The sequence below is a fragment of the Pleurodeles waltl genome, chromosome 2_1 (assembly GCF_031143425.1).
Source record: "Pleurodeles waltl isolate 20211129_DDA chromosome 2_1, aPleWal1.hap1.20221129, whole genome shotgun sequence".
NCBI lineage: Eukaryota > Metazoa > Chordata > Amphibia > Caudata > Salamandridae > Pleurodeles > Pleurodeles waltl.
Window position 1 is genome coordinate 575,729,461 of NC_090438.1, and position 25,727 is coordinate 575,755,187.

The 25,727-nt window shown below is 40.6% G+C and overlaps 1 protein-coding gene across 3 annotated transcripts in view; it reads left to right on the forward strand.

Annotated features, from left to right (window-relative positions):
* The window catches only part of ITPRID1 (ITPR interacting domain containing 1), a 506,204-nt gene that overhangs the window by 369,694 nt on the left and 110,783 nt on the right, over positions 1-25,727 (forward strand). For all 3 annotated transcript variants that reach the window (XM_069215173.1, XM_069215186.1, XM_069215179.1), the window contains one exon: positions 11,132-11,186. In XM_069215173.1, the coding sequence (XP_069071274.1) occupies positions 11,132-11,186 (55 nt within the window). The remainder of the gene's footprint in view (positions 1-11,131; positions 11,187-25,727) is intronic.

A 25,727-nucleotide genomic window follows, 5' to 3' on the forward strand; every position in this document is an offset into this window, starting at 1 on the left:
CTACAAGTGGCAAGCTCAGGAGGAAATCTGATTTTTGGACCAAGTCAGGAGTTTAAAAGATAATGCAAAGGTTATTATGTGAAATTCTAGGTGCCGTTGAGGAACCTACCAAAGGTAGGCATAAGATTAGCCATGGGGGGAGAGACATTTGTTATTGGGCTAAGAAGAGTGTATGAGCAAACATAACCTGGAAAAGGGAGCATGTTCTCTAGCTGTGCCCTGTTGGTTGGCTCCTCCACCACCACCACCACCAAAACCATTTCTACTTCTATCCTCATCACCATTGCCTTCAATAACATTACCACCAACACAGCTGCAGAGTAGCCTGAAGAGTACTCCATCAGCCAAACTCGAAATCGGGTTCAAAGTCATTACTTAAGAAGTATATTCATGGCAATGGTGAAGCACTTTGATCTCTTGAAGGAGATTTCTACCATGGGGTGCAGCTATCTTAAATTAGAAAAGAAAATGGGTATTAGGGAAACAAAAATATATATATGAATGATTGAATGAATGAATTAGTGAAACGTCTAAAACACACTAATGCATGGACTTGTTCTTCACTGTACTAATACTAAGAATTGTTCCTCAAAGGAGCTGAAATGGGGACAGCTGGTTAGATGGGCTAAAGAGCAGTGTTTTAAGATGTTTCTGACAAGCAGTAACATCATCCAACTTTCCAAATGCTGGAGCAGGATATTCTGAACTGAACTGAAATCGCATATGTACCACGCCAAACTCAATGTGCTAATGGGATAACCAAATATTTGCCCAGAGGAACTAAGGGTAGGGTTAGGTAAGTAGCAATGGAAATGAGGAAATGATTTTGGCTAGACCTTTGCTGTGAAAGTCCAAAAACACATACACAAGGATTTGCAGAGAGAGTGTTTCACTACAAGAAGCCAGTGAAGGAAGGCAAAGTGGGAGGAAATGTAAAAGCATCTGCTTTGCACCAGAAGAAGCAAGGCCACCAATTTTTATATAGGCTGTAGGTTTTAGAGAATGCCCTATGGGTGTCCTTGTTGTAAAAAAAATTGCAGGAGTCCAGGTGCGATAGAGTGATATACTTAACAATATATTTACAGTAGAAAGAGGAAAGAAGATGCAATATTTTCTGAATTTCCTCAAAAAGATAAAAGTAAGTGAAAATCAGTTTGTAGATGGGATCATTAAGGATAAAATAGAACATAAAATGCTGCACAGGTGACAAGTGTTGTATATTAACTTAGGGAGTGGGTCACAACTGGGTCAGGATTGCCACACTATTGGTAACCAGTCTATGTTTTTTGTCGAATTTTGTGGATGTTAATATTATTCTATAAGAATATCATAGCCAAAATATTAACTACCAAAATGTAGTTAAGGAGAACTTGGTGTTTGAATTTCTATGTAGTTTTTTCTAAATGACATTGAAAAATGCACCATAGTGATTCTAATTTTTTACAGTTCCTTCTTGCTTCCGTCAGTTGTAGCCTCAACTAATGCCCAGTGATAGCATCCAATGAACTCAGAAGCCAGCTGTAGAAATTGGCTATACTAGTATTCATTTCCACCTCCAAAATAGCAGTAGTCTAATTGGGAATGGGACTTAAGTTTTTCTTTGTTTCCTATGCCCAAGCTTTTCCCAAAACAAGTGAGCATTGAGGTGGGAAGTTAGAGGTTTGGGGGAAGACAAGGAAAAGTGCAATAGAAAAATGGTCCCCCCTTGAAAGTGCAGCAATAAGCTTCCTGTTGGAAAATGAGTCAAACAGTAACATGAGAGGGGCCTAAAATCTTTAAAGGAATATTCATGGAGAACTGTTATTTATTCATCCATATATTAAAGGCACCAAGAACAAGACATTTGGGGGGTCATTCTGACCCTGGCGGCCACCGACCACGGGAGCACTGCCAACAGGCTGGCGGTGCTCCCACGAGCATTCTGACCGCGGCGGTTCAGCCGCGGTCAGAAGCGGAAAGTCGGCGTTCTCCCGCCGACTTTCCGCTGCTCGGGGGAATCCTCCATGGCTGCGGAGTGCGCTCCGCAGCCATGGGGATTCTGACACCCCCTACCGCCATCCTGTTCCTGGCGGGTCTCCCGCCAGGAACAGGATGGCGGTAGGGGGTGCCGCGGGGCCCCTGGGGGCCCCTGCAGTGCCCATGCCTATGGCCCATGCCTATGGCATGGGCACTGCTGGGGCCCCCGTAAGAGGGCCCCGCAAAGTATTTCAGTGTCTGCCATGCAGACACTGAAATACGCGACGGGTGCAAACTGCACCCGTCGCACCCCTGCAACTACGCCGGCTCAATTCTAAGCCGGCGTCCTCGTTGCAGGGGCATTTCCTCTGGGCCGGCGGGCGCTCTTTTGGAGAGCACCCGCCGGCCCAGAGGAAATGTTAGAATGGCCGCCGCGGTCTTGTGACCGCGGTGCGGTCATTTGGCGACGGAACCTTGGCGGACGGCCTCCGCCGTCTGCCAAGGTTAAAATCAGGCCCTTGGTGCTTTGGAGGCAAATTGATGAGAAAATGTCTGAAAACGTTGACATGGCCTAGATGGGATTACACAAGTGGGAGAGATGGTCATATTAACTAGAAATGATTCCACAAACGAGGAAAGCTGAATAGTTTAGGGTGTCTACTGATTACCACCAGACTACCATCTGTTGTAGAGGTACAATGGATGATTGTTATTATATACATGGGAGAGGAAGTGTTAGACCTGTTAGCCTTGGGCTGATCTTCCACCAAACTTCTTTTTTTCTCCCATCCTGTTTTTGTGGACCTTAGCACTCTGTGCACTCTACCCCTGCTAACCAGTGCTACAGTGCTTGTTCTTACTCCTTAAAACATGGTAAACGTGGCTTACCACTGATAGGCAAATATAACCAGAGCTGGTAAATTAAATGCTAGTAGTGGCCTTCAGTACTTATTGTGCCATCCACTTAAGTAGCCCTTTGATACATGGAGCAACAAGCTCACAGCGAAGCTCCCAAATCTAGAGTATTGTACTGAGCACAGACTGAAAATGGAATTAGGTAAAGTGTATGTCTTTATATGATTGTAGGCCTTTTGAAACTTGTGGGCCAGCGTTCCTACCACTTACAAATTGGAAGAGGTCCCTCTTGTTTCATTTTAGGACAGGCACAGTGTGACATTACTGTGCTTTGAAGGTGAAAGTAGACTGTTTGGAGATTCCGCCCCATGTTGTCCATGGGATGGATGGGGGGAGCAGTCTCTGTTATGTTTTTCTGTAGATTTTTTAACTTGCAGTTTAGAATTTTGCTTAAGCCACTGTTAAAAAAGTTACGGCACAACAAATGCAGAGATACACTATTTCATCCTCAAACACTGTCTGATGAAGAGATATGTTTGAGAGTCATCTCTTTTCTCCATGGGGCTGTAAGAAGCAGGAAACCTCTGGAAGGATAGGATTGAGCGTTAACGGACACTTGCACTTTATGTCAGATTAGGCATTTTGTGCCATTTTTAAGAGGGTTTTATTGATGCGTTTTTATAGGTATGGGAGTGGATAGACAGTGTCATGACACATATTGCTGCTATTGTAATTGTTACGGATTGTAACTATGTTGTTTTGAATGCTATCATGTATTGTATGGGGAAATTGTTTTATTCTTTTATGGCCAGCATTTGGCAGAGTAAAGATTTAAGACTATTTAATACATGTTTCAGGCCTCAAATCATAGCATGCATGCACCTTTTAACTGCTAATCTTACTTGCAAAATAAACCTTGGGCCTCGCATAAAAACTCCCTTTTAATACACCTCACCTCTAGGGTAGGCCCTAGATGGCCCACAGGGCAGGGTACATTGTATTTAAAAGTCAGACATTTACTTTTACATTTTACTTGTCCTTGTAGTGAAAGAATCACAAATTTGATCTTCACTACTGTGAGGCTTACCCTCCCACAGGATAACATTGGGCTACCTTATTAATTTAATAGGGGATAACTTTTCTTTGGGAGCAGGTAGAAATGTTACATTTGGTATGTAAGAAATTGTAACTTAAAATCCTCTTTAAAGTCAGCTTTCAAACCACAATTCTGAAAATGACACTTTTAGAAAGTTGCCATTTTCTTGTCCTAATCATTTGGGTCTTGCAGCTTGTTCTTGTCACATCACTAAGGTGCAGTTGGCCTTTGTGTATTCCGGACAACCACACAATAGGGGGACTGGGTATTTAGTAGGACTGGGTGTTGTCAGAATTGAACATGAGGGGACGGAGGTGTGCAGAGCCCTAGTTGCATTTCAAAGTAGCTGTCTCAGACAACATACAAAGAACTGAACAATAGCCTTTTTCCCCCAGATCTCTTCTGACCAGGGCAAAGAGGCAGGATACTCAAGACACTTCTGTGGGGAAAACTCCATAAGTTCATTCCCCTTCAAAGCTGGCACCAGGTATAAAATTAGGACCTTTAGACCTACTCTTCAGGTCACTTTTGGACCTGCAGAGGACTCTCAAAGGACTCCCTTGCTATTTGAGACCTGCTTTTCTCCTTGATTACACGACTTCCAAAGTGATTCCAAGGGCTTGTAGGCTGGCTTCTTGATCAGAGACTGAAAAGGCTCTAAACATCTTGATCCCACACCTAGACCTGGCCTGAATGATTCCTGACACTCCAAATAGTGCTCCTTGAGTCCTAGACCCTTGGAAGTGGTGCTAAAGGTACCCAGATAGCCCAAATCCAAAACTTGTGGGCAGCAAATACTGTTCGGTGGCTTCTCGCAGATGGGGTATCTAGCCTCATGGAGCCCTTGTCGGTTACAATCTGCAACTTTGTCCCAATGGAGATTTTCGACTTCAATAAAAAAGACTGAGTAAGAACGTTGGAATCTTCACCGCAATTTTGTCCAGCAGCTCCACGACAACAACGCCTCCTCCTCAATCATCAAAGGCTGCCTTGTCTCTCTAAACTTTATCTTCTCAGACAATTTTCTTCAAACTTTCTTCCGAAGGTAAGGGGATTCCGGGCCCAGCCCACTTTTTGTGTCCTATCCATGCTTCACTGCAGTTAGTCATAACCTTTGACTTTGCCCAAGTCTGGCACAACTAGATGCCGACAGCTGGCACTTTGATCTTTTAGGAGCTATTTTTCACTTTAAACTTTAAAAAATATAACTCTGGTTCTACTGATTAGATTTCTGGTGCAAATAATTAATTAAATTCTAATCTATTTTTCTAAATTGATCTGAGACTTTCCTTGTGTTGCAATTCCACATTATTGCTCTTTGAGTGCTGCTTTTGTGCCCAGCTACCAGAGGGGTAAGGATAGGTTAATTTAGTGACTTTTTGTGGTTCACTCTGACAAGCAGTGTGACTGTTGTTTGAGAAGGGCTCACACCACCCTCAACCAATTACCCAGTTTCACTCAGGTAGAATAAGCAATGTCTGCACCTAAATTGCCTCTGTTGTAAATGTAATATATAATTTGTAGTCTTGAATAAGATTGGGATTGATGACAATATTTAAAGGGTGGCCATGCACTGATCAATATACAAGCTAGTAGTTGATTCAATAGTCATTTTTGTTTAGATAAAGTGAGGGAGGGTGCGGTAGATCTTTGGAGGAATGTTTGTTGGTTTTACCTGTATGGCTTGGGCATCACAAAGCACCAGGCTAAGTTACTGGTGAGTGGGATGATGTGGGCGATAAAACAGAAAGGGGGAAGTTTGCATCCTGTACCTGGACGATGCACGGATGGCCACAGACAGAATTGACTTTGGTATGCCTGTGTTCAAATCACCCATAATTAATTAATGACAAGCATTTCCATGGGCAGCCAGTTACCTAGGAAACGGAATGGGAGTAGCACCAACCCAAAGAAAGAAAAACAGGAACCCAGCATGTATGCTGATACATAATGCAGGAATTTCCATATTTAAAAAGTGAAATAAAATTAGATAAACATTTTGGGCCATGGGAAGAACATCAGAATCAGCATAAATACCTGCATAGTTAATAAAGAGAGTTAAAGAAAGAATATGTTCCCAAGACAAGGCTGCTTGATGCAACAAACAACTGCAGTTGATTTATGGGACCGACATTCAAATCAGAATGTGACGTATCTGATGCTCACCAGTGTCAGACAATAATATTTACATGCAAATAAAAGCTGTTGTTCCTGGCTGCAAGAATCCAATAGAAAAGTATGTCCTTAGTGAACATCCTCTCCACATCAGAAGTCAATTTAGCTTGTTTAAGGAGTGTTGCATTGTTGTTAATGCCAACATCTAAATATCACAGTGCTATTAATAAGACCGTAATGTGAGACTAAGCTTAGGTGTGATGATGATTAATGGCCATGTAGGAATTTGAAAGCCGTGAACTTCCCTGTTTTCTCAAATGGCAGAAATTGACAGCAGTATACTTTTCTGCACATACCTTGGAAAATAATCTGGCAGAGAGAAGGGTTGTCTCCCACCTGTCACAGAGGCATTATTTCTGTCTGAATGAGGGTAAAATAATGAATTTGAATTCCACCAGCATATTGAAGGAGGCATCTTTACAGATGATGATTTTATTGGTTACTGCACTACATAGAACTGAGGCTCATGTTTAATATGATTTTATTTGAGTATTATTTGTAGTTTCTAATTTGAGAATCATGAGGTAAATGTTCTTCCATTTGAGAGTATTAGATATTAAAACGGGACCAGGTCAGCCTTGGACACCAAGGCAACAGGTTGAAGTGGTCAGTGAGATGATGGATCACCTTGATGTTGATCGTTCTTGTCCATTATAGTGAACTTTGAAAGGACAGACCTGTCTCCTTGACGTTAACTTGCTATTTGGTGTATGCTGCGACAGACATGATGTTCCAGCACAGTCTTTTATTTTTACTTGAGGTTATCACTCTACAACCCAGAGTATATTCAATTTTGTTGGTTAACATCTTCCATGCACCCTTTTCTATCAGCATTTGGGAGCTTATTTATATGCATGTCTTCAACAGACATAAGAATCATCCATTCAGGAGACATTTATACGTTAGAGATCAGGGTCTGTCATAATGATTAGCTCCAGTGAGCAATCATTGGAATTTTCTACAATATAATTGTTGCTTGTACAATTGTTTCATTGTTTCTCTGTGTACAGTATAACAGACAGTAAATATGGCTATTTGGAATCTCACTCACTGAATGCACTGTTGTTGGAGTATGAAAGGTACAGTTTCTAGAGAAAGATAGGCAGGGTGCTGGCAGTGCATTGGCAGTACAGCAGTCTCATTTTCATTTTTCTCTTTTTATCTAGATTTAACAGTTGACCTTTAACTACATGTGATTGTTGTCCTTTGGATGTAGCTTCACAGTCTCTAAGTTACTTCATCAGTCACTATGTTGATAGCTGTGTGGGGAACAACACTAGGACAGCCTAGATTCTGCCTGAACACATCTCAATCATGTCTCTTACGTAGTGGCCACCAATGATTGGATACCAACAACAGTATGGATGTTTCAATAGGTGAGGATTGAAAAGACTGCAACAGATATCCTGTCTGCTGTATTAAGATCCCACTATAGCCTATGGAGATTGTCACAAACATGACACCGTATTACAGAGTATTCCATCATCCAGGATATAAATCAGGCCCTCTATCTTTTGCAGGATGCATCAGTAAAGGGAGCAGGCGCAATTATCATTTGTATGAGGTACAGGTGTCTCATATATGTCCTCTTAGTCATGTGGATTGTCTGAGGTTTGAGAAGTGAGCATTGCTATGCAATATGAATGAAGGGGTGTTAGGTGGTGTATGCATTGTAAAGGTGACAGAGGGTCTAGTGTGCTCATTTTGGAAAGGTAGCACTAATTATTGTGACATGAAGAAAGGTGTCATGTTGGATAGAATAAAGCAAGGCAAGCATAAGGGAAAACCTTTGGGTAATGTGAACAGTAAAGAGGTAGGTCTTGAGTTGTCAATGCTGGTGTATGATCTTGCTAATAATATGGTGCCAGAAGATTGCACTTTGGTGCACTGGAGGTTGTAGGATTTAGAAATAGATTATACAGGAGGTGCATGTTGGATGTGATAAAAGAAATGTTGTGTTGAATGTTGTGAGTATGTGAGCCTTTTAAGCCATGGATGCTGTGGAGTGAAAGATACATTATGTAGTGGTTGCCTATGCATATGTGGCGACATGTTGTGGACAAGGATGAGTGAAATGGAATTAATAAAAGAGAAATAAGGAAAAAAGGTGGAAAGACAGAATGAAAGATTCTGTATGTAGAGTGCCCAGTGACATGCCATACCAACCAACAGCGTTGCACCCTTTGTGCCACTGGACTTACTACCAGTACTTAGTGAGGTAGAATGAAGGACACATAGTTGTGTAGATTCTCAAAGCTGCAGTATGTTTTCACACAGCAAAATAGCAATGGAGTTTTCCCCTTGCTTTTGAGGGCCCTTTTGTGTTTTCACTACCTGGTTTGCATGTGCTTCACCCTGACAGAGATTGTGGTTCCTAGTAGAGTAGGGTTTCATTTCCCTGAACTAGTAACGGCGTTTCCAACAAACATGCTCCTTCGTTTCAAAATATTCCCTAAAATTACTTTAAAAGGATAATGCACAATAATTTTTAATGCATCATGAAGTCTCTATTGTTCGACAAACAAGAGAATTAAAATGAGTCATACAGAGATCAAAGGCAAAACCTTTTATGTTTTCCCTAACCAGATGCTACGAACAAAATAAGTACTAAAACAATGAAAGTAGAACCTTACACACTAGATTTTAATCATCTTGATCGACTAAACTGTAATTGAATTACAATGATCTCTGACCTCGCTGGCAGAATACTGTGAACTCAACAAGCTCAGCATTAATACTTTCAATTGCAAGACACTAGTATTGTGGTATGGTGCATGGTTTAAAAACTACCAGAAAAGACAAACAGTCCATACAATCACATACTTAGGGATGTGGTTAAACAACCTTGGTCGTCCAGCTTCATAGACTGAGTCTCCCACAACCACAAAAAACATGCTTACTTTTGCATTTCAGTGTCTCCTTAACAACCTCACAGCGTCCAGATCTCTCTGCAATTTCCAAAGTAATCAAAATCAAATGAATGCCTGCCCTCACATATGGATCCTCTATTTACAAAATGCACCTAACATCTTGATTAGATTAGTTTTCCCACAGTGCTGCTGCAACAGACATTGTTTCCGACTGCTGTCATGCCATGCTCAAGCTGAAATTTGACTAAATTCATCCTGACCCGTCTGGACTACACTAAATATGTTTTTCCTATCCTCACATTTCCGATGTAGGAACAAAGAATGGTTCGGCGACATTGCCATTCATTTCAGAATGCAAGGTTTTGATATGTGCTGCACTGGATGCGCTGTTCGTAATATGAATAAGAATATGACTGCTTAATAGGCATTGAACGTATGGTCCTGAAGAAGTCCTTTGTATGGACGAAACAAGTTGGCTGTGGCTGTTTTTTATTGTGATGTCTGGTCTATTCTAAAGAAAGATAAGAAGAATAAAAAGAAGATTTAAAATGGACTGATATTAAGGAATTGGACTTGTTGAATTTTCTTTAGGGTGGTGCACCGTCAACAATTGATTTGTTTACGCTAAATATGCATGCTATCTCTCTCTCTCTCTCTCTTTTTCTGCTACAATTAAAACCGCCAAACTTGATTCTATCAGGCATCTCTTATAGAACATTATACAAGATATGGAATCAGATCTGTACAATATCTATCAGGCTGCGATTGAGAGGCTCGTAGCTAAAGACTTGATGCAATCTTCACTTCCACCAAAAGGCTAGCAACAGAAATACTCATGAAACAGGCAAGACTCTTATCACGACGATTCGGAGGTCATCAAGGCTACAGCTCATGCTATTCTGACCATTGACCTCTTTCTGCCACTAACTCTGCCATCCTATTTATCTCGCCCATCTAAATTGTTTATAAAAGCTCAGCTTCTTCACCTACAACACCTTTACTTTCAATGGAATCAGACTAAGGCCCTGATTTAGATATTGGTGTATGAGTTACTCCGTCACAACGCTAATGGATATCCCGTCCGCTGAAATCTAAAACCCATAGGATATAATGGGGTTTAGATTTTGGCTGATGGGATTTACTTTGTGACGGAGTAACCCGTCGCCAGTATCTAAATCAGACCTTAAGTACGTGTGTTTGGCAGGAACTCAGGAAGCTCTATGCAGGGACTGTCACTTATCATTTGAGACCCTCCCGCACATTATCTGTGTGTGCACTAATCTCACCGCACCAAGGCACTTCCGGCTGGCACCAGTGTTCAGGAAGCTGAATATTAGAACTTGTAACGCTGTGTTGAAGGAATGCCTAAAGGGGTGCCAACTGTCTGCAAGATTTTTAAAATATATGAACGTTGCTGCAATGATGCTGAACGCTGTTGCACCATACGGCCCCCCTCCCTCCCTGTATCTTTATCAGACATGCATGTGGATCATTTGCCTTTGGCATTTTCTAGCGGCTATATAATTGTACATGAAATGCCTGTGCAATCGCTGCTATCGCCTTGGAGACAATTCTTTTTATAACATTCACAGGCTTTAATGAGCGTTTGATGAATTGGGGGCTTTCGGCAATTTTAGCATTGGACTTTTAATCGTTTTTTTTATCGAAGTCCAGTTTTGCTCAGCAAATCGGAATGAGATGGCAATTTTGGGTTTTAAATACACTTACATGTTAATTAATCGTTCACAAATAGCGAGTCACAAATAGACTGTGTTCATGTCAGATTTGCCTGATAATTATATATTTTGTATCGTATGTGAATTTTTTTTATGGTTTTAGCTAATTTGCAAAATAAAGAATCTTTAAATAGCTTTGTGAATTTAGAATCAAACTTGGAGTATTGTATTCTAACTGTACCTCCTTATAAAACCGAGAACATTCATCCGCACCGGAAAACTGGATAGAAATTGAAAAAAAAAATCTATGCCCAATCCTGTTTACAACTTTTTTTTCATGGCATTGACTGAAACAATTATCCGAATTAACTTGCGCTCCGTCTATCACACACTACATAGAATGTAGTTAATTAGTTATTCCTCTTCTGGTATTATGTTTGCCTTCTTACCTAGCAATTGCTACCTTACTACAATGTGTGTTTTTTTTGTTTCTTGCCTGACAGATACAAAGCTTTGAGGACGAAACACTAAGAGGGAGTTACCTTGAAAATACTTCTGGTAAGTATTCGTAAAAGAAAAGCAACTAACAGTTCGTATTTTTAGTCTACAAATGGTTTATGGTGACACATCAGAAGGAAGTAAATGATAGGCTAAACGGCAATAGTGTACTTATCTTAAATGTGGCCATCCTGATCATTTCACTTGATTTAATTTGCAAAGCACAACGAGCGTCACATCTCCATTACTTTTGCAAAGCCAAGCATGTAAGGTTTGGATCTGGAATTAACCTAATTTGCATATTGGTTTCATTTGACAGCTTGTGTTTACAGATGGCAAATATGCATTTTCTACACTGCTTACAGGGGTACATAAATTATTATTTGGCAGTATTAATATAGTGTCATTTGTGAACAGGGACACGTTATACTGTGGAATCAGTAGACCAAGCGGTACACGGCAGGCTAGGGTGACCACCCATCCGTAATTTTCACGGACTGCCCGTAATTTCGCCCTGCCGTCCGTTGTCCGTGATGAAAGGCTTAAAGGACAGCATTTGTCCCTAATTTTAGCCTTTCACAAAAATGACAACATTTAATTAGGACAGCTCACTTTCCCCAGCTGGATTGGAAGGCAAGGAGTGTCCTGTGCTCTGAAGGAGGGGCAGACAGATAAAAAAAGGCCTTCTTGCCAGGGTGTCTCCTTCCGTAAAGAAATTCAAATGTGCATAACTGGTAAATCTGCAAATGTAAAGGGGGTTGGAAACCTGCATTGTCTTTAATCAAAGGAGTCTTCTGATGATAAAGATAATTTCTTTTAGAGAGGTATTGTAAGGGTATTCCAAGGTGAGCTGTGGAGTGTGTGGTTTTAATGGACTGTTATAAAAAAAATTTTAGTACTAGGTATAAACTGTATATCATTCAAATCTGCATTTTAGAAGGAATTTTTATTTATTTAACCAAAATGCATTTGTGCATTTTGTAGCAGCCTATGTTACGATGTGTGTAATGCATGTTTAAAATAAGGACTTAGACATTCACAGTTCTTTCAGGGACCTCATAGTACTAACATTACAGAAGAAGGAAAACATAACGTAATCAGAATAGAATACTCTGCCAGAAGTCATTCCCCTAATTTCTTCTGATGATGTTTTGACAAAGGAGGACCAACAATATGCTTATCTCCATATCTTTCTGACTCCAGCCTCTCCGAGATTCATCATTTCCTGGAGGGAACCAACACTGGCAGTCCCTGGTGCTGCCAACTGGACTGAAGACTTGTCCTTGGGTCTTTATGAAGGTGTTCTCCCTGGTAGCTGGCCTTCTCCAGTCTTGGGAAATGATAATCCATCCTTACTTAGACAATCTGCTCTCCAAGGTGCCCTCTTGGCAGAAGGCCCTAGAGAGGACACATCTTGAACAGTGAAGAACATCCAGGAGTTTGGGTTTTCAATCAACAAGTTGACGCCCCTCCTTGTTCCCTTCCAGAGATTTGAATATATAGGGGGTGGTGTACAACACTGTTCAGAGAGCAGTCTTCATGTTAGATGCACCACACTGATGACTTTAATGCTGAAAATATTGGAAAGGCTGATTGCTTCAGCAAGAGACTGGCTACAGATACAAAGGGGATATGGTAAGCTTGTTTAGTTGTCTTTAATTAATAACCATTCTCATATTTATAAAGGCAGCTTGCTCGGTTTCCTTCCTTTCTCCCTTTTGTTTAGGTGACTACATTGGGTATGATACCATGGTCTGTCATGGGGCAGGTGTTTCACCACATCTTGGACCATTTGCAACCAGCTAAAGAAGATTACGACCACCAGATTCAAGTCTCTGCTCGTGTCCAACAGGACCTTCATTGGTTGCTGACTCCTGCATCCCTGGTGAAAGGGATATCTTTTATGGATCCAACTCCAAGGGCTCTGACAACCAATGCCAGCAGTCTGGGTTGAGGAGCAGTCTTCGACAACCAGACAGATCAGGGTCCTCAGAATATATCGGATAATGTCCACTCTTGAACTAGAAGCTAGGAGCTGTTTGGAATGCTTTGCAATTCCTTGCAGTTCCGTTGAAGGGACAATCTGTAGTGTTTCACATAAACAACTATGTGACAAAGGCTTATTTAAATTGCCAGTCCTGCACATGCTCTTATTCCCTCAACAACTTATCACATCTGATTTGCGTTTAGGTGGAGAACAGTCTCCAGAGCCTGAGGGCTGCACACATTCAAGGGGTTTCAAATACTCAGGCAGATTATCTTAGATGTGTCTTCCTGTCTTCCCAGGTGTTTGTCAAAAGTCCCCTGGTCTTCAAATAGATCTACTGCTGGGGCCACTGACTTGTCAAATATCTATATCCCTATAATGTAGATACCTCTTGTATCCTGTAGGTCTGTCATACATGCAGATCTTCATTTAATAATGGAACATGGTAGGCCCAAAACAAGCAAATTTTTGTGGAGTGATTTATTCGGAAAAAAGGATATACAGAGAGCACATCATAGTAATAGTGTGTAAATCTTTCTTGTATAAATACATATAGATACAGCAGATAATTATACCTCCCATTATATTATGCAAAATCAACTCATAACTCTGCATTTATGTATGTGTGCTCCTCAACTAGGTTGTACCTTCAGCAGGAAAACAGTTTCATAGTAGGCATTGGCAAAATAAATAGTGGAAACCAATCTTACACTAGTTGGATAATAAATATATATACACACCTATATACAAACATTCTCTACACTAACTCTATGCCTTTTATAGTCAGAACCTTGATGGACTGTCTGCTTAATGTGCACATCTCGTTCAGTTACCTTCTTGTGTCTAGAACATTGCCCCGTAGGAGATCAGGCGAAGTGAAGGTCTGCAACCATTTTAATCATTTGAAAGCAGTAATAAGAGGAATGTCCAGTTGACTTTCATTCTCGCTTTCCTATTTATTAATGTTCTTGTTCCTATCTCCTTATCTACAACCTATTAGAAAAACCTGTAAATTTATGAAAACATGTTTGGCATTTGAACTGCAGTGGATCAATAATTTATAATGCTAGGTGTCATTGTACGTCATAACCGTAGGGAATAGCATGAGATCACTAATCACATCTTCAGAGTAGCACATTAGAGTACTCCTTCCAGCAAATCACCAGGTTACATCACAGGGAAGTTGTCTCTTAGAATGGTATGGGGATAGTTTGAGCCATCATCGTCAGGCAGCATGTTGGTATTTCATAGGGGCAACATTATAACTACAGCCTTGTGCTAGAAAATTGCAGTGTGAACTAGGAAGAGTCAACTCTTCCATTAACCACCTTAACGTGCAGCCCACAAATGGGTCCTCACGATACAGGGAACAAGAGAAGTACTCACTTCGATATCAAGACCCCTGACATTTACATCTCACCCATCCTGCATTGTAAAGGTTCTGGTTCTTTTGTGCGGTATTTAAATGCGTCAGAATTGTCCAAGTTAACACTTTCAGCTAGGAGGTTGAGAGGAGGGTGCTTCTGCCTAAGGAACTGTGTTTATCAGTGTCCGATGCTCTACAGGCATTAAGGAGATCATCAACCAATGACTCCTATGACAATCACTGGGCTTCCTTTGACATCAAGATCTTTCTTACTGGCTTTTGCACCCACTCCTGAGATTTTTCGTTCCTCACGGAGGGGTTTAAGAAATGGCAAGCAGTCTCTACCCTTAGGCTCCAGTGGTGCTCGATTAAGACCTTTCTTTCTTCTTGGAACAATTTGTTATCCATAGAACAGATGGCTTCCAGACTGCTCAAGGGATTTGAACTTTTACGTTCACCCTTCATGAGACCACCCTTGTGTCCTTTCTCAGCTTCAGAACCACCCTTATGAACCATTAGAGGAGGTATCTAAAATTTACCTCACGGTGAAAGTGTTTTTCTTGGTTGCAATCACCACTGTGAGGAGACTGGGTGAGCTGAACAACCTGGTATGCTCTCATCCACATCTTCGAATATTCGATGAAAGGGTACTTCAGTCACTAGATCCTAGGTTCCTGCCGAAGGTCAATTCAACTCTCCACAGAACCAGGAGATAGTACTGCCTGCATTATGGCAGGGGACCATTGAGTCTCATGCCTCATTGTAGCTTTTGGATGTAGTTAGAGCCCTTAAGATTTCCATTTTAAGATCATCTGAGTTCAGATGGGTAAAAACGTTTTTGTTTTCAACTTATCTGGCAGAAGGCAGGTAGAGACATACCTAGTGGGATAAAGGCCTACTTCTCCAGAGACATGGCAGCTTCATGGGCTGAGTGGGCTGAAGTATTCATTCGGGACATCTGCCTAGCTGGCAAGTGGTCTTCCCCTTCCACCTTCACCTCTCATTACAGACTGAACATTGTTCAGGAGATGCATGGGACTGAAGGTGTAAAAAATTCCTCCCATATGATGTTGATCTACTGTAGTCTCCCTGGGGCGCTAAAAGGGTATTTGCTTTCCTCAAGTTAAGGAATGGATTGGGGATTGAAGAAGAAGAGGTAATGCCTGGATTACTTACTGATAATCTTCATTAATCTGATTCTTCCTTTCTCTTCCTATTAATTACAACCCTCCTATCCCACCCATTCTTTCATCAGCCCCCTTTTCTCTGGGCTTAATATAAAAGAGGAAGGGATGGTAGAAAGGAAGGGATTTATGAAAGTTTCTTTGACTTTCATGGAAAGAAGAAGCAGCTTTGCGGTAGTAACTGTGGAGATTGAAGGGACACACACTCTCAAATAGTAAGGAATGAGTAAAGAAGAATCGGAGTAATGAAGATTACCGGTAAGTAAGCCAGGCATTTTTAAATCTTGTGACAGACTGTTTAGCTGTTTGGAAGATCTTATGTTACCAATACTGTAAAGAGTGTATGCATATTAGAAGTATTATAGTGAGAGTTAATTTTTTTCAACCACAGGCTGTCATGTAGTTTTCAACGTTCTTCAATTGGTTGACTAGGCTGTCCATCAAGGCCATGGCATTTGCTTTACTGTATACTGGTACTGTGCCTGTCCAGTCTCTCCTGACCACTTGTGCACTAGGAGGGTCCCTTTATGCTTTCTACAGTAGTGTCCCTTCTTTTACTGAGTCATTCCTCATTGTCTGATGACTTGCCAGCTCCCACCATGCTGCTCCTCTGTTGACTCTCCTCCTGCTGAGGTGATTCTCACCATGTGGATACATGGCAGGTCCCGTCTTGCTGCTCCAATTGCTTTTCCTCTGCTACTGGACGCTCCTAGCTATATCCATGTGCAGCACTTCTCATCATGCCACTGCTGACCTTCTTTTGAGTTGCCTTTCTGCCCTTGTTCATACTTGCCAATCCAAAGACTTTTAAGCAAGTCCTCCTCCCTGCATATTTCACACTGTAATCCTGCTGCTTTATCAAGAGCCCTTCTAGCTACTGGATTGCTGCTAAGTGTTCCAGCTGCATGTATGTCTCACACAAAGGCATAGAACATGCTCTTGTTCAAGCTGTCTTTAGGCTGATGCTGTTTTTATGAACAGGAATTGAAGTGACGTCAACATTGTGGATCCATCAGTGACATGGCTACTGATATCCTAATTTTAAAATAGTGGCAAGTCAAGAGAGTATCTGACTTCCTGTTTATTTTGCATCACTGATACCATGATTCTTGGAAAGTCATGTCTGGCACTAGTAGTGGACTAAATGATATATTATATATCTAGGAAGATTCTCAGTAGTTTGAAGCACATTGGAATATCCTTGGAAAGGGCAAAATGGAAAATGAATTAAAACATTTTTTATGAAAGGGCAGACAAGTAAAATTACATTTCTGGAGTACTTTTATCGCCCATGGCCTTCTAGACTTCTTTTTTTTGGGATGTTATTGAAATGCAAAATTTGGTACCATTTTCTTAAAATGTTCCTGTGGCACATGAATCCTCTATACTCATGTGAACGGTCAGTCTTGCTTGACCCACCATAAAAGTACTGAATATTTCATGAATGCACTTCAGAGCCTATGTGATTTTAGCAAAATACTGCCCTAAAATGTCCTGCTTGAACACATTTTGTCAAACATTTATTGGATGTCGATCTCCACAAACCACCTTTTGGGTAATCCAGTCTCGCTCACTTTTCTCCCTTGCTCACTGCACTTTCAGCTTGGTGCACCCCCTACTTGTGAACCTCAACCCCAGTGTATCATATTTTTTGTGATACCATTATTGAGTGAAGGGTCATTGTAAGAAATTGTTTGTTGGTTGACTACGGTGTGAGCTGCAGTGTGGGCCCTGGTCAACAACATCCACAATCCCTTGCAGGATGAACCACAAAAAGTCACTAAATTAACCTGTGCTTAAACCTTGGTAACTTGGCACAAAAAGCAGTCAGGCTTAAATCAGAGGCAATGTATAAAGTATTTATCCAGCGCACAAACAAAAATAAAGTGAACCCCACAACACAAGAAAAATTCCACACCTATTTAGAAAAATAGAATTCATTTTAATAATTTATTTAACACCAAAACAACAAAAATCAAATTAGTAGAACAAGAGGTATGAATTACAAAGTTTAAGTTTCAAAATAGCGCCTAAAAGATCAAAGTGCCAACCACAGACATCTAGTTGTGCGAGACTGGGTGGAAGTTGAAAAATATGGCCAATTGTGACAGAGAGTGGTTCAGATATAAGAAGTGGACTAGGCCCAGTCAGTGCCTGGAACATCATCTTCGGGGAGCCTTGGATCAAAGCCACAGTCAAAATTTCTATGTTCTGACTTAGTCTCTTTCTTTGAAGTTAAAAATCTCCAGTGGGACGGGACAGAAGGCTGTAACTGAAGATAGTTACAGGGGCTCAGATACCCATTTGGTGAAGGACCACTGAGCAGGATTTGCTGCTGCAGAGAAGAAAGTAACAGAAGAGGCTGCAAAGTCGATCTGACTGGCGATGCACCTCAGTGGATAGGCGAGCATGTTGCTCCCGGTTCCTCCCGATTCTCAGACCAGTTTTTGCCCAAACGTTTTCTAAGTCCTCAGTTTATGGTTTTAGCCATCTTGGCACCTTTAGCACTACAACCAAGAGTGCAGGACCTGTGGGACACCACCTGGGGGTTCAGGATTCATTCAGGCTGAGACCCGGTGTGGGGTCAAGATGGTTGGAACCCGATGGCTCTGGACAGAAGGCCAGCAAACTGTTGCAGTTTCTCTGGTAGTGTTGGGTTCAGGTGATGATGCAAGGCTAAAAAGCAGGGCTGGCCTCTCAGGGATCAAGGCGGGCTCCAGGCAGCAAAACTGTTCTTCAAGTTACCAAAAAGCAGTCTTGCAGAGTGCACAACATGTTACAGCAGCAGGTACTCCTCTGAGAGTCCTTCCACAAGTTCAGAAGTGAACTGAAGGGTTGGCCTGAGAGTCCTATTTCTATATCCTGGTGCCCTTCATTTAGATGGTGGGAGAAGCTTCTAGAAAGGGCCTTTGACCTGTATGGAATTTCCTAACTACCCTCCCATGGCTCCAAGCCGGGTGCAGTGACAAAGTGGAAGTAATTGGTCCTTTGTATGAAGGCAGAGAATACCCTATAAGTTGCAAGTGGGGCTGTGCTCAGCTCCGCCCCACCATCCGACCAGCATAAGGCCCATTCAGGCATACCTAATCCCTCTATTGTGTGAATGTCTGGGATGAATTCATAAAGTCTCACTGTCACTTTCAGTCATGTGACCCAAGACAGGCTGCAGGCTCAAAAAGGCTTGGGAAAGTGGCAACTTTCTAAAAGTGGCATTTTCAAAATTGTATTTAAAAATCTGACTCTACCATTAAAATGGATTTTTCATTGCAATTTCATAGATACCGAACATGAACTGGAAACCTGGTACCAACCAGAACTTAAATGTAAGAAGGAAGCACAATGTTAGCCTATAGGACAGGTAGGCTTCACAGTAGTGGAATAAATCTAGGGTTTTTTCTCTACCAGGACATGTAAGACTTAAAAGTCCATGTCCAACCATTTAATTGCAATGAACCCTGTTCTATGGACTCCTTAGCGCCTATCTTAGGGGTGACTTATATGCAGTAAAAGGAAAGTTTAAGGCTTGACAAAGTGGTTATATTGCCAAGTCAAACTGACAGTTTTAAACTGCATTCAGGCTGCCATGGTAGGCCTAGGACATGTTTTAAAGTGCTTCTTAGGTGTGTGGCACAAAAAGTGCTGCAGGCCCACTTGTTAAAAAAGAACAGAAGATTGACGGAGTGCTGAACATTCACCCACAGTCACAAAGATCTTGGTTTAATCAATCGTTCTTTTGCTCACCACACCACCCCAGTTTGGACCCAGCCATATGTAAATCAGTCTTGACTCTGTTCCTCATGGGAACAGTCCAGCCCGAACTGCCAAGGCAGGTCCTCCCTGGATCGGGAACAAGCATCCTATGACCAGTTTCAGGATATCAGCCTTCATCAGCTAGGCTAGCTTGAATCCAGTGGCGCAGTGAGCACGGGACCCACGTCTGGGCATACCCTTCCCACTTGGGGCGACAAATGCAAAAAGAACAGATGATGGACGGAATGCTGAACAATGCAAACATCCACCTATAGTCACAAAGAACTGAGGCCCACCTGTAGCTTTTCATTTACAGGCCTTGAATATATGGTATACCACTCTACATGGGACTTACAAGTAAACTAAATGTGGCAATCTGGTGTAAGCCAGTCAAGCCATGGTTTGGGAGGTGAGCACAAGCAACTTAGTACTGGTTAACAGTGGTACAATGCACATAGTTCTAATGCTCTAGTTCTAAGACTAACAAAAACGAAATTCAGCACAAAAATTGAGGTAAATAGGCAAAAAGTTTGGGGAAGACCACTCTAATGCTGGCAGGTATAACAGTCAAGTAAAACCATTTACAGTGAAATCAGTATGGTAATTAATGGTTTTCAAACATGAAGATCTCTAACTCTTTTTAGTTACAGGAAGCTGGTAAGTATACCAGTTCTCCCATCTTCTACCTAGTCACCCTTACCAAGCATGATGGCGTTCAGATACAAGTCCCTCATGAAGCACGATTGTGTTAGGGCACATTTTTGCTCAGCACTAGTGTACTTAATTTTTTTTCCAGGAAATATATTTCCTTCAGTAGTATACATCCTGTTGCTGAACTAGTTGTTCTTGATGGGTAGTACTTCTTGTTGCCAATTGAGTTTATGGGACTTCTGTTTCCCTTCACTGGTCCTTAAGTTCTCGGATGGCCTCTCAGTCTAACTTATAAGTCTTTCATGGGAAATACGTCATCAATGTGTTCAATTTCATTTTTTTGTCCAAGGGCCTAGAGATATTTCGCATTCAAAACCCGAGGGCCCCTGTAACTCTATAGTCACTCCTCCAGGGAAGAATACACTTGAACATGAATAAAGAGCTACTCCATTTTTAACCCATACATGAATGGATATATTACTTTCCTATAACTTCAATAAATGCCTCTCAAGCCCGTATGTATCCTTCTTTTTTTTTTTAAACTAGTCTTCTTTACTGTATTCCAAATAAGCATAATTGCATTCTATACTCTATACATTTTGACAATTTCCACAAATCAAAATAAGGAACAGAAAAATACTCCATAGACAATGTTTATAGGCGATTACACCCACCCCCATCTTGAAGAAAAAACATACTATTCTCATCACCGTAAAACTATCATTCAAACCCAATCATACCATATCTCGCATGCACTATCATTAAAATCAATAATATAAACAAGTCAAAGGCCCATTGCCTAGTCAAATTGCACTTCAGTATGTTTCTTCTAGGGTCTTGGTAGGGTTAGTGTGCTTAAGGACAGGGATCGAGTGACCCTTTCAACCAATTAATAGTCCATTATTTTCAAATGATGTACAGACACAGATATTGCACAAGAAATCAATGATGATGACTAGAAGAAGCTTGAGATATTTCTATCAGGTCATTTAACCAAGAATACTGCCTGAGCTTAATATTTGGTTTTCCGTTTAAGCCTGAGGACCATCCATCGATCTTTGATTTAAGATACACTCTTACCTCAACACCATGTAGTTTTTCCCACGTATGACTCTGTTAATCATTTTATTGACCTAAGGTATATTTGTATCCAATCCACCTATATCCAATCTCAACTGAAAGACCTGGCAGACCTATGCAGAGAGGTGATTTTCACCCGTCCGACTTCGATGAAAGACCAACTTATCTGCTTCTGCAATAATTGCTTAAAAAAGTGTGACCTATTTTGCCAATGCTTGTTTGCATGGTATGCAGAGGCACGACCAGCTAATAGTCGCTGATAGGTGTGTGGGCAAAACGTGAGAGAATGAAGTGTGCGCTCCGTTCCCACATGTTGCTTGTGCTATAATGGGTACAATGATATTTGTCTAGTTTTAGCCCTACCCCACGGAGCTAAATTACCCTGCTGAAACCTTAATTCCATTGTAGCTACTCTTTCTCGAGGTAAAATTATTCGATTGTTAAATAGAAAATTGCTCGACGATCCTGCAGGTTAAAACAGAAACCTAAGTAGGGAATGTATTTGGGCAGACAGAGGGTCTTTTTGAAAGTTTCATTATAGATTAAAATGTTCTATATATTTGCTAGTGTGCCATTCCAGTGAGAATTAATTATATTTTCTAGACCTAAAATAAATCTGAAATAATCACTGCTTTCTAAATAGTTGATGCTTAAAGTCTCAGCGGACTCTGATATCAGTGACTGTGGATTTTTGGAGACAAAATGAGATTGCTGATGTTAACAAACTGCCTTTTGCTAGCTGATGCGTTTCTCCAGAGATCAGACAGGAATGATAATTGTCTGCACCTTCCATGGGACCTCTGTCTAGAACAGATTAAATTGTAAGATTTGAAGACAAACACTATCACTGTAATTGGTACCTGCTTTGCCGTCTCAGAAGGAAGCAAGGGCCAGATGTAGCAAAGGGTTTTACCCATTCTGTGTCTATGGGAAAATGTGTTCGTAGATATGGCCCCAAGTGTTGGCAAAGCCAACAGGTTACACTTGTTTACAAAGCTTCGTAAACCGATAGATCTGGCTTTTTTCTAAGAGACATGTTCGTTGGAGACTTTGGGCCTGATTTAGAGTTTGGCAAATGGATTATTCTGTCACAAATGTCCACCTTATTACAAGTGCCTGAAGATGTAATGCACTCACAGTGAGGCACACAGGTTATACATTACGTCGTGATAAAGCAACATCCTTCAAGCTCTAAATCAGGCCATTCATGTGCGTTGCTCTCAATTGACCCAAAAAGAAAATACTATAATGAAGCAGTCCTTTAGACTACCGCAGTATGGAAACTAGGAGTAGCTGCCCTTCTTGAACAGACTGCATTAGAAAAGATATGTTGTAGCCTTACAGAAAAGTAAAACATTGTATAGTAGTTGTTTCTGGCAATACGCCAGTATATTCCATGCATCTGAATGAAAGTTTACATGTGTGCATGTCTTTATTATGTCAAGCTGTAAATCCAGCATTATGTCATCATGGCAGCAAAATAAAATAGATTAACGTTTAACACTTATTTCTGAATAGGCATAGTCTATTGTAAAGACAAACAGGACATACTTCCTAACAACCATAAATCAGTAAATAAAATATTGTCATATCTGTAAAGTAAATACATTTAAGATTACACAGTGGTTTACAAACTACATGTCATGTTGCTTCTTCAATCAAACCAAAGGCATTCTTAAACCATTCAAGGAAACCCAGTGGGAACACAAATGGGACAATGTAAACATCCACAAAATGTGACGGGCTATTCAAGAAATGACAGTCTACGAAAGCCTTTGGTTGAAGTACGTTGACGCAGCACCTCATCTCTTTGTACTATTTGTTAGATGTACTTTTTTAAAGTATTGGAAACATGGGGTCTATCAGCATCCAGGGATGTCTGTAGCAGGACCAAAAAAGAATGAGTCATGTCACACAGCACTGTGCACATTCTTCATCATGACTATTATTTAACTTTGGTACCTTATAAACGTAAAAGCACTGACCACTTTCACCAATCTATGCATGCGTCCCGAGTAGATTTATGAGTCACTAACATACCACTGTACAGTATTTTAAATGTTTGGTGTTTTAATGTGATTTTATGACATTTTAGTTTTGTAATTCTGCGCTTTTATGGTCACTTATGAGGCCGAATAAGGTATATACGACGATGATGAGTCACTAATGTAGATGTATTTTCAATAATGAAGGAATTTTTTTCTTCAGTATGCCTTTGGCATAACGTGCACATTTACATGAAAGAAGGTCTGTGTAGACATGTCTGAAATTTTTCCAAATGGATCTATGGGGCTGAGCAATAGGCTCTTTGCTTTGCCCTGGACGCAGATAACAAGTGATGCATTCTTCAAATTAACTCTGTAGCTCAACATTTTTCTAGTGACTTTGTTACTTCATACCAACGTTTTAATAATATTTTAACTTTTTCTATAGTTCAGACATGGTCTGTCATCATATGAAATATTTTTGCTTCCTCAGTGTCTCTCAAATTCTCACTGGATCTTTTCTATCCCACTTGATTGACAAAGCTGTTTATGCACCCATCTTGATCTTAAGCTGTACTGAAAGCTTACATGTGTAAATCCACATTTTACTTTGAGAAAACAAGAATTCACATGATCATTATGATTTACATCTATGCAACTTCAGTCACATCTTATCTCATGAAAATAATAACAGACATATGATGGTGTAATCTTTACATTTGTCACAGTAATACAGGTGGATGCTAGGCGAAATTGATACTCTTATGATTGGAACCAAACATGATTTTGCTAAAAGTCGGGTATTTTAGAATGAAAACCTTTGTTCTTTTTTTTTTTAAATGACAGTCTCTTCTTTGGGTGAAATTATTTATCCTGCATGATTTTTTTTTATTTCTTGGTGACCTATCTTTATTTTTAGAAACGTGCACACTGATTTGATTACCAAAATTATTGCATTTCTGAAATGCCCTTCAAGCTTATTTTTGAGGGATAATGCATACTGACTTTAGGAGGGTTAGAACCGTTTCTGCTTAGCCATTGTGACAAAAGAACACTTACTGATCCAGCTTTTATTTCATGGATTTTTGGATGGATTTCATAGTTTATTTTCGCGAAGTTTTCTATGAAATTATTACTACTGCTATCGGAGACCTAGGTGTGGATGATTTGTGCTATATGTCTTTAGACTCATCTTGTGAACTTTACATAATGGACTAGAAGCATTCTCGTAAAAGCCTACAAGATGTGTCTAGCTCTGCTGTTACCAGTGATTGTGAGATGTGTCCACTTGAGTTTTTCCACCCTGCATCTTCGAAGTAGATTTTCTTTCACAACAGATGGCTGAAAATCTGCTTGACAGGTCAAGCAACATTGCATACCAGATTTTCAAATAGTTTCTACTATGCATAGCACTTAAGCCAATTTTAGGGAATAAAACGTTTCATTCAGAAGATTGAAGTTCAACACTCCTGGGGAGTGTAAGGCTTGCCTGGCACACCACAAAAGTATTGAAATATTTTATTAATGCCTCTTCAGAACTTCTAGATTGTTAGCCAATTTACTTGAAAAGGGTGCTGTAAAATGCAACATTTTACCTTCCACAGCTCTCTGGGTAGAAGTGGGCTTGATTGCTTCATTCACTTACTTCGTCAAATTTGAGTCAGTTATTGACGTCCCTTCACTTTCAGAGTTCATCATCCGCCACTGGGAAATGGCAGCATAGTCAAAAGACGTAACCCGCTGTGACAAAAATGTGTAACAAAATAGAAGATGAGGCGCCCTGAAGGTCACCAAACTTTACCATGTAGTTGAGTGAGAGTGTCTTTGGAGCACTCCTAAAACCAGTAGGTCATCACATCCGCATGCCCTGAATTGTTAAACATAAAGGGGCCTCCAATAGAATCGACCAAGCTGTATCACCATCACCCAAGATATGTCCCAGGTCATCCACTGCTACTAATAGAGTTATGTCAGTGCATCTGCTAGGAATAAAACACTTTTGCCAGACGTCCAGTGCATTATAGGACTCCAAGCAGCTGGTTAGCTACTATATTTTTTATTGTTTAAACAAGAAAGAGAAGGAGAATAACGTGACAGGGCAATAGTTATATATCACTGAGGGGTCAAATGTTTCATTTTTTAGTAAGGATAGCAGTAAAGCCTTTTTCCATGCCGCTGGTATTATACTTGTACTCAAACAATGGTTGATCAGATTGTTGACATAAAGGGCAACTGGCAAAGTTAAAAGCTGGAACACAGATACCAGGCATATACCATCTGGTGAGACGGTTTTGACTTTGTGAAATAAATGAATGACTTCTTTCATGGTGGTAGAGGGGACTTTAGATTTAATAATACCTGGGAGAGCAATGATGTCATTAATAAAACCTTTGTCATCATGTTTAAGAATCAGTTTCATGTTGCGGTATCTCTTTTGATTCGTCGTTACGAAGAACGTTATCAATCTACCCTAAAAGACTTTTAAAGGGCTATATTTATTAGTGCAACTCGACTGATGGCAAAATTATTAGTAACAAAGGCACAGTTGCGCTAGCAAAAAGATGAAAAGTAAGAATTAAAAGGAAAATACAGAAATAA